General features: G+C 44.3%; 1 protein-coding gene across 2 annotated transcripts in view; it reads right to left on the bottom strand.

The window, feature by feature from the left end:
• The window catches only part of HOMER1 (homer scaffold protein 1), a 103,201-nt gene extending 90,950 nt beyond the window's left edge, over nucleotides 1-12,251 (bottom strand). The window contains exons 1-3 of one of the 2 annotated variants that reach the window (XM_071580763.1): nucleotides 11,118-12,251; nucleotides 6,761-6,874; nucleotides 3,965-4,079 (exon numbers count right to left, since the gene is read on the bottom strand). In XM_071580763.1, the coding sequence (XP_071436864.1) occupies nucleotides 3,965-4,005 (41 nt within the window). In that variant the 5' untranslated portion in view covers nucleotides 4,006-4,079; nucleotides 6,761-6,874; nucleotides 11,118-12,251. The remainder of the gene's footprint in view (nucleotides 1-3,964; nucleotides 4,080-6,760; nucleotides 6,875-11,117) is intronic. The other variant, XM_071580764.1, reaches the window with a different exon arrangement.
• Between the last annotated feature and the right edge of the window lie 1,963 nt (nucleotides 12,252-14,214).

The raw sequence follows: 14,214 nt of genomic DNA, 5'->3' as shown, positions 1-14,214 counted from the left end.
GACTCCTGGAAAGGTAAACAAATTAATTTTATATTCATAAATAACAAATCAATTTGAATCATCCCACTGAGCACTGCAGGAATTATAAAGTCTTTTTAATTCACTTTGAACATGCCATTACCATGTCAGCAAGTCCCTCCCTTGTGATAACTTACAGCCTAGTAAACACTATTGAATTTTGGATGCAGAGGTTGAACCTATACTGACTGAGCTGTAACTGGGAGTAACACACCTTTTTCTCTGATTGTTCACACCACACATATGCCAAACATTCTGAGACATTCAAATACCATTCCTGACAGGATTTCAGGCTGGGGGCTGACCTGCTGGAAAACAGCTCTGTGGAGAAGAACCTGGGGGGTTCTGGTGGACAAGAAGCTATCCATGAGCCAAAAGGTAATGGGACCCTGGGGTGCATTAGGAAGAGCACTGCGAGCAGGTCAAGGGAGCTGATCCTGCACCTCTACTCAGCCCTGGTGAGTCCACATCTGGAGTGCTGTGTCCAGTTCTGGGCTCCTCAGGACAAGAGTGACAAGGAACTCCCAAGGAAAGAATGAGGGAACTGAGCCTGTTCAGCCTCAAGAAGGGACGACTGAGACAGGACCTCATCAATGTATAAAAGTATCTGAAGGGAGGGTGTCAAGAGGATAGAACCAGGCTCTTCTCGGTAGTGCTGACCCATAGGACAAGAGGCAAGGGGCAGAAACTGATGCACAGGAAGTTCCATCTGAATACACCACACTGGGCAGGTGACTATGCATGGGAGCAGATTGCCCAGAAAGGCATTGGAGTCTACCTCACTGGAGGCATTCAAAAAACACTGGGATGCAATCCTGTTGGAGATGGGGACTATATGGATATGCAGAAATGGAGAAGGGCCAGGGATCGAAGAACAGAATTTGATGTGTGGAAGGTCCAGGAGGACCATTCCAGACCTGAACTATGACACCATACTATGGACTTTGCCGTTACTACCCCCATTCCTTTTTTTCTTGGGTTCATGTTGCCTCTGCCCTGTTCCAGAAGTTTCCCCGGGCAGGCAGGAGCTGTCACTAAAGGTACAGCTGCCATTGGTCGGCTCCCTCTAGGGGGCGGGCCTTGTCCTGCCTGTCATCAGTCCACACCCCTGTTCACACCCCCTCAATTCTCTTACCCAGTAGTTTGTGGCAGATTTGCATGCTCCACCTTAGCTCCACCCCCTTTCCAGAACCTTCCCTACCCCAGGTTATATAAACCCCTCGTTCCTTTAATAAAGTTGGATCAGCTCTGATCTCCGGATCAGTTCAGACCGTCCTTGGCTCCTGGGTGTTTGTTTCTTGCGCGAGGGCAAACCTTACCCGGGGCTTGGGAACCCTGCAAATGACAGCTCAGCAGGCAGTCTGCGAACCCCCGTCGCTGGTCTGGTCCCTTCCCAAAGAGACCAAGACTGCGACACAATCCTGTGCCATGTGCTCTAGGATGACCCTGCCTGAGCAGAGAGGTTTGACCTCTGTGGCCCTTTCCAACCTGACCAATTTTGTGATTATGAGATTCTGTGAATATGGCCGTTCCTGAAACACAACAGCTGTATCAGTACTACCTTCAGTATAACTACTGGAATAATTTCTTCATTGACAGCTCATGTGCTTGCTTTGATTGTGCTGGTGAAGGCTCATAAGAACAAAGTACAACGTGGTAATTGCACTGGAACTAGATTACCAACCTCTTTGCAAACAATACTTCAAAACGTAGCTTATACTTAAGAAAGGCACATACTTTAGTTGTGACCCCAGAATAGCAGGTAGGTGGCACGGCTCTACTCACATGAGAACAAAAGTAGGGTCTCAGTAAACTGCTCAGCAGTTTGACAAACTGAGCAACAAAATGGATACCATGCAGTTTGTGCAGAAGTTTTGGCTCAAATATCTGTGTGACAGTTAAATCTGGAATTTTCTTACCTATTTCACGTAGAATTGCTTTGCCTACATTACAGGCCTATACTTAACAGCTCAATAGATACACCTGGCTATAAATGCATGCTACTAGAGGGAAGTATCTAATCAAAGACCAGGAACCAGTACTTGTTAAGAGTCAGTTATTTCAGCATGACCTTCTTTCATGAACAGGAACAATTTTCCTTACATGGTACTTAAATGAACTGGTAGAGTCCAAGGCATTCAAAACGTATGGGAGAGCTAAGAACTGGAAAAGCCTCTCTCACCCACTCCTTTGCACAAATATGAGAACAGGTATTAAACGTAAGAAGTCAAGCCCTAGTGTTTCTATATTCACGAAACAAACAGTGACCAAAACCAAGTAGGTTCATTAACTACTTATAGAATGTTTGCATTGCAAAGTCAGTTTAAAAGAAAGTTGTATTTAAAAATATTTTATAGCTTATGCTAAACATGGTGTAGTCTTCTCAAACTGGAGCACTTAGTGCTCACATGTCTATGTCCAAACGAGGCTTAACTGAAGCATCAAATACTAGTCCATGTAGCAGAAACTGCCGTTCCCCGCTCACTAACAGCTTTTTGATTTAGAAACAGTATACATGCTATATGACCATGTAACCCAGTAAATAGAATGCCATAAGCAGGAATTACTAATACCACACTTAATTGCAAAAGTTTTTTTGTGTTTATAAACAAATAGAGAGGAAAAGCTCTTCAGGAAGATGAACAATATACAAAATAATTTCAGGTTCTCTGAATCAGAAAAGTCCTGAGTTTGACAAAAACAACAGCCAGTGGCAGAACTACCAACACAAAAAATCAAGCAAGATAGTGGAACAGAAGGTCACATTTACAAGATCTAGACTTAGGTCCTATCTGTAAAGGCTGATGTGTTGCAAGGGATTTGAGGAATACCACATCCCTCTCTGAGCACTCAAGAGCAGCAGTATTCTTTAAAGCTAGGATTTAAGGTTGTTACTAAGGAGCAGAAGAGAAGGACTCTAAATATATTTTCATGCTAAGTAAAATTCTTCTTTGTAAGAACAATTGGGGAAGAGTCAGATTGTCTTTCTGTATCTAAGAACTCCACCCTACAATACTAATTCTCAAATCCTGCTACCAATAAAAGTGGCATATGTCATAGCAAAGGCCCCTCTAACACTTCATCAATCCACCCCAGCAAGAGAAATATTCTAACTTTTGTTGCAGCCTGATTTTAAAAACTGTAATTACTGGGGACAAAAGGGGAGGATTTTAAAAAAAATACTTACGTTACATTTAAGGTCACCAAATACATAATTATGAATAAAAACTACTTCAGATCTCGAGTGGTCACTAGAATCCATTGTAAAGAGACATGGGCAGCACTTACATTCAGATGTGAGAAAAATTTACAGTTCAGTGCTCATGTTTCAGAGAATTCAACTAAAATGGATCATTATGTAATAATGTACTTCAGTGCCTTTGTCTTTTTCCTGAAAACTTCTCAAAGAACCTTAGAGTTTTACTACTGTACATACCTAGACATGCTGCCATCTGAGCTGTGCAATGCTTTTGAAGAACCATGACTCAACTCAGCAGGATACTACCTATTTCCAAGCACTGCCCATCATTTCCTGGTAGAAACCCACCTCCTCCCTCTGTCTAGATGCAGAGAACTCCAGATGCCTGGACAACAGGCTCGCTAAAGCAGACAAAGGAGTTCATTAGATATTTTGTTAAAGGACAAGAACAAATCTTGACATGGAAGGGAAGTATACTCAGATATTGAAAAAGCACTTGGAAATCAGTATCCAGACGCTGAAAATAAGTTCATTTAAGAGAAATGTTCCTAATTGTAATTTAACTCCTTTAGTCACATAGTGAAAAATATGACCAATGTAAAATTACAGGTGTTTCAGTTTCAAAGTCAATCACCAAATAGCTTCTTAGGACCTCAGTTTACTGCATAGAATTATTTTGACTATAGAGCTACGAAACATATATTATTCCATATGCTTATTTTTGTTGCCATGAAAAACACTTCATACCTAAGAAGCCTGACATGGCTGCATACTTCACAGTAAGTCATTTGTAGGCGTAAACACTCTTTTCTCCAATATCACACAGTATATTCTTTTGTACCGACAAGCCACGGTCAGCAGTCTGTTGGAAACAAACAGGTCTAAGAATTAGGAATTGTGAGAATACATTTCAAGGATGATTTAATTCACCAACACTTCACTGTAAAGTGTTGACCATTTAAAGTTCATTCTTCAGTTTTCAAAACTCACCATATGTCATCTTACAAGAAAAGCTTCAAGATTAACTATGGATCCAAGACTAGAACATACTATTAACAGAGTAATTAATTTAAAATCATTTTAGAAACCAAAATTTTAAACCCCTGCAATATTACCTATTATGGTTTGGATTTGCATTTTTTGTTCATTTGGGCTTTTTATTTTGTTTTGTTTTGAAGTCTTTGAGGTGGAGGGTTTGTTGTTGTTTTGGGGGTTTTTTTGTTTAACTATGAAATACACTCTAGAAAGGGGGAAAAAATGCTATTTCTCAATAGGCTGAGACTCAACCTAGTGGACAGTCCCAACAAAACTTTCAAAACTTGAGCTTCAAAACTGAGGAGCAAGCTTGAACAGAGATAGCTCTGACTCTGGATCTTTGTGAAGATTTCCCATCAGAATAAAAAGACAATGTTGTAGTAAAATGTAGGTCTATCCTACATCTAATGACACTTCCCTTGTGGATGTCCCTGTATTTGCAGTCAGCTAGGTTACAGTACTGGAATGCCTCACTGCACAAACGTTGGTGTCACAGCAGACAACTGAGAAAAGCAGTCCCGTCTTCTGTGGTTCCTATTGTTTGGTGGCTCCGTGAAACTAACAATCAAGAGGTTTGCAAAGAGTACAGCCACAAAGATCAATAAAACAGTGCCTGTGAATCATTTGTATGTATGTGGAAGAAATAGAAAGACCAGAGAAGAACTACGTCTTTCAAGTTCTTCCCTCTTTACTGAGGTAAAAGCCATTAGACAAAACAAGAGATGCAGACTGTTATGTTAAATGAATTGATACCTGAAAAAAAAAATCATGACTAGTTACTGAAAATGTCAATATATGCTTGTATGTGGCAATCCAGCATCATCTATTGCATCTTTAAACTGTGTCTCCCTAGACTAATTTATTAATGATGACTGGCATTCACCACTACTTGACACCAAACAATTGTGTTGGAATGTAGTGTGTTGCCAGAAGCATGTTTGTGATGCAGTTTCAGAAAATCAATAGAGTACTGAAACACAGTTCCATTACTTTGCAGAATGAAGCAATACCAATTCTGTGTAGATACAACTGAGTCCAATATTGCATGGTGCAAGGCCCATGTGGAACAAAACCACAGCTTCCTCTAGCCTCATCTCCCCTCTAATCTCCTTGTCATGAACACAATACTAATTTTGGCAGATCTCACATGGCTGAGCCTTGGAAAATACAAAAAACTTGAAACAGAATGGGCAAAAGAAACTTACCATCAACATTGGATCTTAAACCAGATTTTTCACCATGCAATACTTTCACACCTATGCACCTTAGCTTTAAGATAGAATATATCTGAAAAGGCCTTGCAGGGAGAACAGCACAATACTCTGAACTAGAAAGTACGCTCTCCCAATTTTTTAATAGAAAGCTTTTACCGTAGTAGAGTTTTTAAATATGCTTCAACCTAACATGCTGTCTTAAAAAAATAATGGAAAAAAAAGGATTTTTGTTTTCACTTCAGCTAACACAGAATACTTTGTCTCTTGTTCAGTGTTACAGTTGCTTGTTACACTATAACCACGCACATGACCAAACCTGAGATTTCCCACAAGGGCAGGACTCTCTCAGACAAAAGGCACACCTTGCTAAAACACAGGCAGACATACAAACACATACGAGTTCTGTTCCAGATCTGGTCTCAGCCTCTTCAGGTGTCTCTACATCACACTCAATTTCTTGCTAAGCACCTCTTAAACTGTAACTTCTGGACTAGAAGAGACATTGGTTCTTGGTAATCACTTTGGATCTCAACAGCTTCAAACGACAGATATCTAAAAGAGTAGAAGAACTAAGTTCTAATCTGTATGAAAAACCTGTATTGTTTACATGGTCACTCTGGAATACACTGGAAAACCATAGTCTCAACTAAAATGGTGTCCCAGTCACCTATACCAATGAGAAATTACTAGTAAATTAGTGCTACATGACAAGATAATGCTCTTCTTTGTAGTACACTAATGCATAGATGCAGATTTAGAAAGCAGTTTAAAGAGTGTTCAGCTAAGAGCTTTAAATCAAATTACAGTTTTAAGACACAATCATAAAGAAGAAATATTTTGCAACAAAATTCCCATAAAAGTGATAATCTAAATTCTCCTTAAAACTTTAACTAACTAGCAAGCACAAACACCCTAATGCTAGTTAAGTGTCATTGCCTCTCCTGATTATAAGTGCTGGCCTGTTACAGAATTTTAGGCTATTGCAATCTCTGTGGCTTCAAGACTATGCATTTCCCCAGGTATTGGCTTGACATCTAGTTACAAGTCCTGCAAAGATAACAGTGTAGGGCAAGCACTGCTTGGAAGAGAGAAATCACAAGAACATGCGCAGAGCATTTATCTGATGCTTACCTTGAGACACTGAAAATAAAAATTATGTCAACATGAAGAATGGGAAAGACTTAAACGTTTTCAGCAGAACAAGGATTTTGCTCGAAGCATTGAATTATACAATCTTAATAATGCATGGAAATACTGAGACAGGCCAACTGCAACCTTAAGGCATTAAAAATACCTTCACTAGATCAGCACAGAAGTCACCTCCTATGGGGTTCAGGACACTCATTTATATGTTGCCAGGCCTGAAGATCTGGTTGAGGTTTCTGCTTATTTTGCAGTCGTAAAACTACTGCAACAGAAGATAACGTAAGCATGGTAAAAGTCTCCATTCCAAGCTGATGTACATACAGTTCATCTCTCATGGTATTTATACAAACTAATTCTTTACAGATAACCAAGTACTGTAGATGTTATTTGTTACATTCTCCACACTGCTACAGAAGAGAGCATGAACTATTTTGCTGTCATTGCTTTCCCACAATAATCATCTCATTTTACTCCTGAGACAGCAAGATGGCCAGGAATTGCAGTATTGCTGAACCACTGCTAAGAAGCTACACCTTCTGCTCTACTATCTGCAATATTTAGGTGTCAGAGAAATACAGCTCATGGAAGTGTTGCTAAGACAAAGTTTTGAGAAAGCTGCCATTAAGTTTTGTAGGAGGAAAACAGACATTTTAAAAAAGAGGAGTTGGGTCAAATTCAGTGGTCAGTAAAGCTTCTGGCTTCTAACAGCTTTACAGTGTTCCTGTCTTGTTACCACCTGCAGAAAGGAAACTGAAACATTTCAGGACAAGGCTGCAGTTTGGAAACACCTACAAAACCAAGTCAGCCGGCAGCATACCAAAACCAGTTTTCATAGAAAGAGTTGTCTATCTCATGTGTTCAAACAGTATAAATGTTCACATATTTTTAGATTTTAAAACTCCAAGTGGGCTTTGCAAGGATTATTATATCCTGTAGTTTAGAATTTGTATGATTTGACAATTCCTCTACAACTATAGTATCCTTTTTCCAAAATGGATCCTGAGTGCTTAAAAAAAATGCATTTGACTAACTCCACATCCTCCAAATAGGGTAAGAACTAGGAGTGGGTCAATGAGCTGCAGACTTCCAAAAATTAAAATACTTATTTCTAGGCAACTGCAACACTAATAAGTACACCGTAAAATACAAATCTTCCACAACATTCTCAAGCCATCTTAAGAACCCTAGTATTTTAATTCTGCCATCTCAAACTGACACATATCATAACCAACTTTATGAAGATAGCATACTAAATATAGTCCAAGAAAACTGAAGAGAAGATGAAGTCTTTATAAAGACACATTGATTAACGTGACATGACAGAGATGAGCACATCTTATAGAAGCTTTCACCTAGTAATTCCTTATAATTCAGCATGAGTGAAGTGAAAAGGTAGTAACATAGATTATTTGTCCGCAGCACAGAAAGCCATAAAGAAAAGACTTATGGAAAGACTACCCATCAGAATCAGAAATTAACCCTAGAGATTATGTTTAACAGGATAACAACTTCCCATCTCTCCCAGAATTCACGGCTGTGCAGCTTCTGCACTATGCCTGGCAAGAATTGTATTCATTCCAGCCTAAGCAATGACTGCATTATAGTCCACTAACATAAATCTCTACCTGCCCTGCCCACAGCATGAAGTTAAAGCAGTATCAATGACCAGAAAAATATGGCAATGGTTCCCCGCTTTATCACAGTATTTACCTCGTTAATGCATAGAATAGCCTAGGCTACCAATATACATCCTGGGTATGTTTACTTTAGAGCTGTTTCTTGAGGATTTTTAATGTAATCAAAGCTCTGCGCAAAGAAGACTGTGCTATACATGGAATTATGCATCACTCAACATATAGAATAAAGAGAGACATATTATGAACTACGACAGAACATTCATAGGTCCTCTTATTTACAAAAACCCCATGTCTTCCTGTTAAAGAACATTATATTCTGTGTAGTCAACCCAACAAAAGGGTGTTCACAATGGTTATAGCTCTCAACAGTGACTTCAATAACTTGTCTTTATACAACAGGGATGATGAACTAGGAGAGGTGAGACAGTTTGGCAGGTGGAGATGCAAGAGTAGACATCCTGTGTGTCTGGCCTATACAACCTCCAGGGCTTGATTCACTTACCTTCTCCTGTGAGACAAAAGACACACATACAGGATACAGTATTAAGTAGAATGCCTCTTGAACTGTTCTAGAGACCATTTCTCTAGTTTCAAGTTTCTCAAAAAACTATTTAATAGCAGCACTGATCCAGTGCCCAGTCACTCACCAGTTGGTATCCACCCCATACACACTGCATAATTACCTGGCTTGCCTGATGGTGTTCAATGTGCCAGTCTGAACTTTTGGCAGAACAGTGAATTCTTTAATACAGTAATTAAGACAAAGCCATTGTTGGCTTGACAAGCCAATTCCCCTTCCCCATCTCAAATTTTCTCTGTTCTGACCATTGGAATAACTAAATTCTCTACCAGTCATGTACTACAAGATCACTGTACAAGCTTACACAGCATAGCAGTACCTATTAAATACTGAATAACAAACACAGCCCCTTATGTGGCCTGGGTACATGAATTATTAACCATTTTGCAACTTGCATCTAGAGCACTCAGTTTTTAAACCTTAGTAGAATGCAAGTTGCTTTTACAACTGCAGAATTAAGAGTTCAGTGCAACTTGGTCTAGAAATACTCTGAAATCGAACTGCATTTAAAAATTAATACAAAACAACTACTGAGTCAAGACATCTGCTCTGAACAGTGGCAAAGGTCTGATATTTAACTGCTGATCCAGAGCAGATGCTGGCCCTGTCTTGGGTATGCTCACTCACATTTAGAGAGTGGGGAGTTTACCAGTAACACATACCTACATTTCTGGGTTTGCCCGCCTTGTCAGAAAATGGTCTGCAAAGGAATTCTATATTGTTATACCCCAATGTAAACTGCCTAAAGTCTTAAAAATCTTTGCTAGCAAATTTCATCCTCTTGACATCAATGTGTGAAGATACTATTCAAGTCATGACACCAAAAACTGCAACGTTTAAGATAATTTCAACTCTCTACATATATGTATTTGTACTGTTTTTAAGAAGCAATGACACTAAAATACCAGAAGCACTGAAGTTCTCAAGAAAGAGTGTTTACTACTCCTCTTTAAAAGTTCTGTAGATTTGTAATATGATACACTTAAATTAAATACCTACAAACACAGTACTGATTTTAAATAAATGAGAGGGTTTCCATTATTTTAATTTTAAAAGCTACATAATCCTGCAACTGCCTAGCAGTTTTAAGAATATATCCCCAAAAATTATATCATTTAGCCTTTTGGTACATTTTTAAAACACATCACCTTCTTGGATATGTAGACAGCTGCAAGTTTGGGTTTATTCTGTTCAGATGGTTTGGTTTGGTTTTTAATAGAAGGGAAGACAACAGAAAATTAAAAGATAACCTACAGAGATGTTCCTTCCCATATCTTGAAATGTGAACTCAAGTGACTAGGGCAGAGATAAGGATGCCACTGTTAAGACTGCACATGCAGAGAAGCTAATAAATTGGATCCAAGTGTCCTAAATGACTTGAGGAAAGACACAGCTGTAACTTCAATAGTAATATGCCAATTTCACATTCAAATTCCTAAATGACCAAAATACAAAGGACACGATTTGTAACTTTTGTAGACTTTGAACTATTGCTGTCTTACAAAAATGGCATCCTATTAATGCATTAAAAATCCGCCTCCACCGTGCAGTTTGTCAAATCATACCAGGTTTCTGTTGCTTTTGAACATGGACGAGTTTCCATTTCACTATCAGACAAGCCCAGGAGCAAGGATTATTTTTCCATTTCACTATATAAATTTCTAAAGATACAACTGTGGAAAGTTTTGGCAGGTATCTATGTCACTTTTTTATCTACTAAATTAGATGACATCTGACGAATTTTATATTTTATTCCTTCTCTTTTCCTTAAAACCTCAAGTGGATGCACCATTTTGCTAGGGGACCTGCCGTAAAGACGATTTCCTTAAAGCCTCATTCAATTTATTGTGGAATTCACATGTTGTTTCATATCCTCTAAAGACTCCAGAAGAGTTAAAGCGAACCTTCGCTGTTCTGGAATTTCACCTTAGCACACTGAGTTTAAAGCGCTCGATTTCCGGACTGATCATCCCTTAACGACCCGGGAAGGTCCTCAAGGAGGGGAACTGGAAGCCGAGACGGCTCTTCCAGCGATCCGATGTGGCTACGGCAGAAGCAAACCTCTGCAGATCGCGGTGCGCCCCTCACGGATCGCACTGCTTGCCTCTCAGCGGGCTGATGCACAGCACCGATTGCAGCAGGATTCCTGCTGCTGGCGCACCCCGCCAGCGAGATCCCTCGCCTCCGTGCGCATCCAGCAGCGCCCGCTCGCACCGCCGCCGCTCCGCGGGCAGTCGCCCCCACCCTCCGCCCCGGCACCAGCCCGGCGGCCCCGGCGACATCCTTACCCCATGGCGGCCGGCGGCGCCTGGCACCGGCGGTGCCGCGTCCCCGGGGCGCTCCTCGCCGCGCCGGCAGCTCCGCAGCCCCGTGGCGGCGGGGACGCTTCGCTGAGCTCGCCGCAGCTGCCGCCGGCCGAGCGGGGCCGCCCGCGCCCTACGGAGCGCCCCCCGCGGGCCGGGCTCCCATGGCCGCCGGCCCCGCCGGGCGCCCGCAGGCAGCGGCTCCGGCCCCCGGGCGGGCGGCAGCGGAGGCTTCGGGGGCGGACGGGTCCCCTCCTGCGGGCGGACGGGGAGGCGCTCGCCTTCTCCGCGAGGGGCTGGCGGGGGCTGCGGCGCTCGTCGCCGGGACGTGCGCGGCCGCCGAGGGCTCCGCGTGCCTCAGAGGCGGAGCGGGATGGGGCAGGCGGTGCGCACAGACCTCCACGCCGCCGCTCCCCCTAGCACCGCCGCCAGCAGCGTGGCGGGCACGGATGCATTTTCCGGAGGAGGCAGAGCGAGCCGTGGCACCGGCCCTGGCATCTGACTCCCGGCGTGAGGACGCTACGGGCGAGCTGCGGCCGCGCGTCGCCCGCGGGCACCGGCGCGCCGCGCTCCCCCGATCTGCCCGCCCGCCCACCCCCGGCTGCGGAGATGCGGGCGCCGCTCCTCCTTCCCGCGGCGGCGGGCCCGCTCGTCGCCGTCACGCCTTCCTCTGCGGCGGGAGGGAGAGCATCGTTCTGGGGCGCGGCGGATCGGTCACTGACGGCAGGCGGCGGGAGGGGCTGCCGCTGCCGAGCTCGCGCTGCTCTGCGGCGGAGCCACGGGCTCAGCCCCGCCGGTGGGACGGAGGGAGGGAGCGATGGCCGCGTCAGGAGGTGCCCGGCTGCTCCGGCGCCACCGAGCCTCTGTCTCTGCCCGCTCGCATCCCCCGCCTCCGCCTCACACCTCCGCCACCGCCCGCCCGTCCCCTCGGGGTGGGCAGGCGCAGCCGGCTCCTGCAGCCCGCTCCTGCGTTCCCGCTCCTTCTTCCCGGGCAAAGGGAAGGGAAATGCCGAGCAGCGCCGCGCCGCGCCGCGCCGCGCCCTGCCCTGCCCTGCCCTGCCCTACAGCCCTGCGCCGCACGCGGCCAGCGCGCTGCTGCCTGCGGCGACACCTGCCCGCTCTGCCTCCATCCTCCACCCGGGGAGCTTTAAATAGAACGCGTCACCGCGCTCCCCTACGCATCGACGTCACGCCCCGCTCCCGGCGCTGACGCCACCGGGGTGCGGAGGATGATGTCAGAGCGGTCCTCGCCGCCGGAAGCTCTTCTATAATAGGGCAGGGCGCGGGGGCGCGGCGCAGGCGGGTGCGGGGCGCTGGCGGTGCTCGTGCCGCCTCCTCCCGCCCCGCACCCTGCGGCGCCGTCTCCACGGCAACGCCGCGTCCGCCCGCTCGGCGGGGACAGCCGGTGTCGCGGGGCCACGAGCGAGGGCGGCGCGGAGCGCGCTCCGGAACGCGGCTGCGTCAGCTCCCCAGCATCCTGCCCTTGGGCAGGGAAGGGCAGGGCCCTCCACTCCGAAGGCGGCTGGTCCCCTGTCGGAACGTGGGCCCGTGTCCCCTTGCTCTGCAGACACTACGGTCCCCTGTCGGAACGTGGGCCCGTGTCCCCTTGCTCTGCAGACGCTTCGCACCCGGCAGTGTTGCCGGATAAACGGGAAAGAAACACGGCAGCCATTCTAAAATTGTTCCCAAAAAAAAAAAAAGAAAAAAAGTAGCTTCCAGCACATCCGTGCTAGTACTACCGCAAAGGAAGAGCCAGCACTATGAGCTTGATTGGACATACAATATTTGGCTCAGTTCCTCAGCGGTGCCGTGAAAACATTATGCATTGCTGCTTCTGATCCATCAGAGTAGCCCAAGCTCCAGCACCACACAGTACCTGGGAGGGCATATACCTCATCTTAGGGTCTGTAAATACCTCCAGTAACTCTCTGAGATTCCCTGAGTTTATAAACATTAGGTATAACTGCTCCAAGACAATGTAGATAGAATCGGGATACCCCACGAGAAACATGCTCTTTGCTCCTTGCTAGGATGAATTTCAGCATTTTCATGGTATTTTCCTGCTTAAATGAAGTTGTAGCCACCAGAGGCATATTAAACTACAATGAACATAAGAGGGAGATACCAGTGCAATAGTAGGTGCCAATCACCACATGAAAATTAAAACCCCAAGTTTTACCAATGTATGTTACAGCATTATAAAGCAAGATAAAACCAGCCATGGTATGTTCAGAGCTGCTGCTTTAACAAAGGGTTGTTTGTCCTCTCATAAGACCTCTACTGTCACCAAGTGTATCCCAGAAGGAGGCTGGAATGAAAGAGAAAATGTTTACCTAGCAATCTGATCTCCCCAGAGTCAGGACACACATTTCCAAAGGTTATTTTAAGTTACACGTGCACATGTTTTACAGACTCTTGTTTCAACATTTTGACCTATAACTGTAATCAGCTATGGGAAGAGCAAGGATGACAAATTAAATATCAAGGGAAACCTTCTCTAATCGAAAACAACCATAGGAAACCCATATGAATCATTACTACAGCAGTAGCAGTGAGGTATACTGCCTCACGAGGCATCAAAGAGCAGCTTCCTCAGTTTCCCATTTCTAACACAATACCTCATACACTAAAGTGAAGCCACTGAGCTAAAAAAAACTTTGAGTGGCAACACTCTGCTGTGGGCAATGCTCAGAACCTTCATAGTTGTGATGAGGCTGCACTATTTTTCTGAACTGCCATTGTCATTTTCTGATTGGGTTTCACATGCTAGCACTGAAACATATGCAGCTCTATGTAATTTCTTCTAAAAATCAAACTATGTGTACAGGCTTCTATCAGTAAAATGGATTCAGTCCCTGCGTTGGATCAGGAGGGGAAGATGAAGATTCACAACAGTTCTTTCTTCCACATAATTAGAGTGAAGAAGGCTATGATCAAAATTTATGCAGACTAAGCACGCATAAAAAACACATAGCTTGTGTATGTATTCATTGATGCCAAGTAGCTATGAATCTATATTCATTAGCTTCTAAAAGCCCCAAATGCTATTCTGCATGCAGTAACAGCAAGTCAACAGCAAAGA

The sequence above is a fragment of the Pithys albifrons genome, chromosome Z (assembly GCF_047495875.1).
Source record: "Pithys albifrons albifrons isolate INPA30051 chromosome Z, PitAlb_v1, whole genome shotgun sequence".
Lineage (NCBI taxonomy): Eukaryota > Metazoa > Chordata > Aves > Passeriformes > Thamnophilidae > Pithys > Pithys albifrons.
The sequence above is the reverse complement of the archived record's forward strand: the minus strand, read 5'-3'. Positions and strand labels throughout refer to the sequence as shown.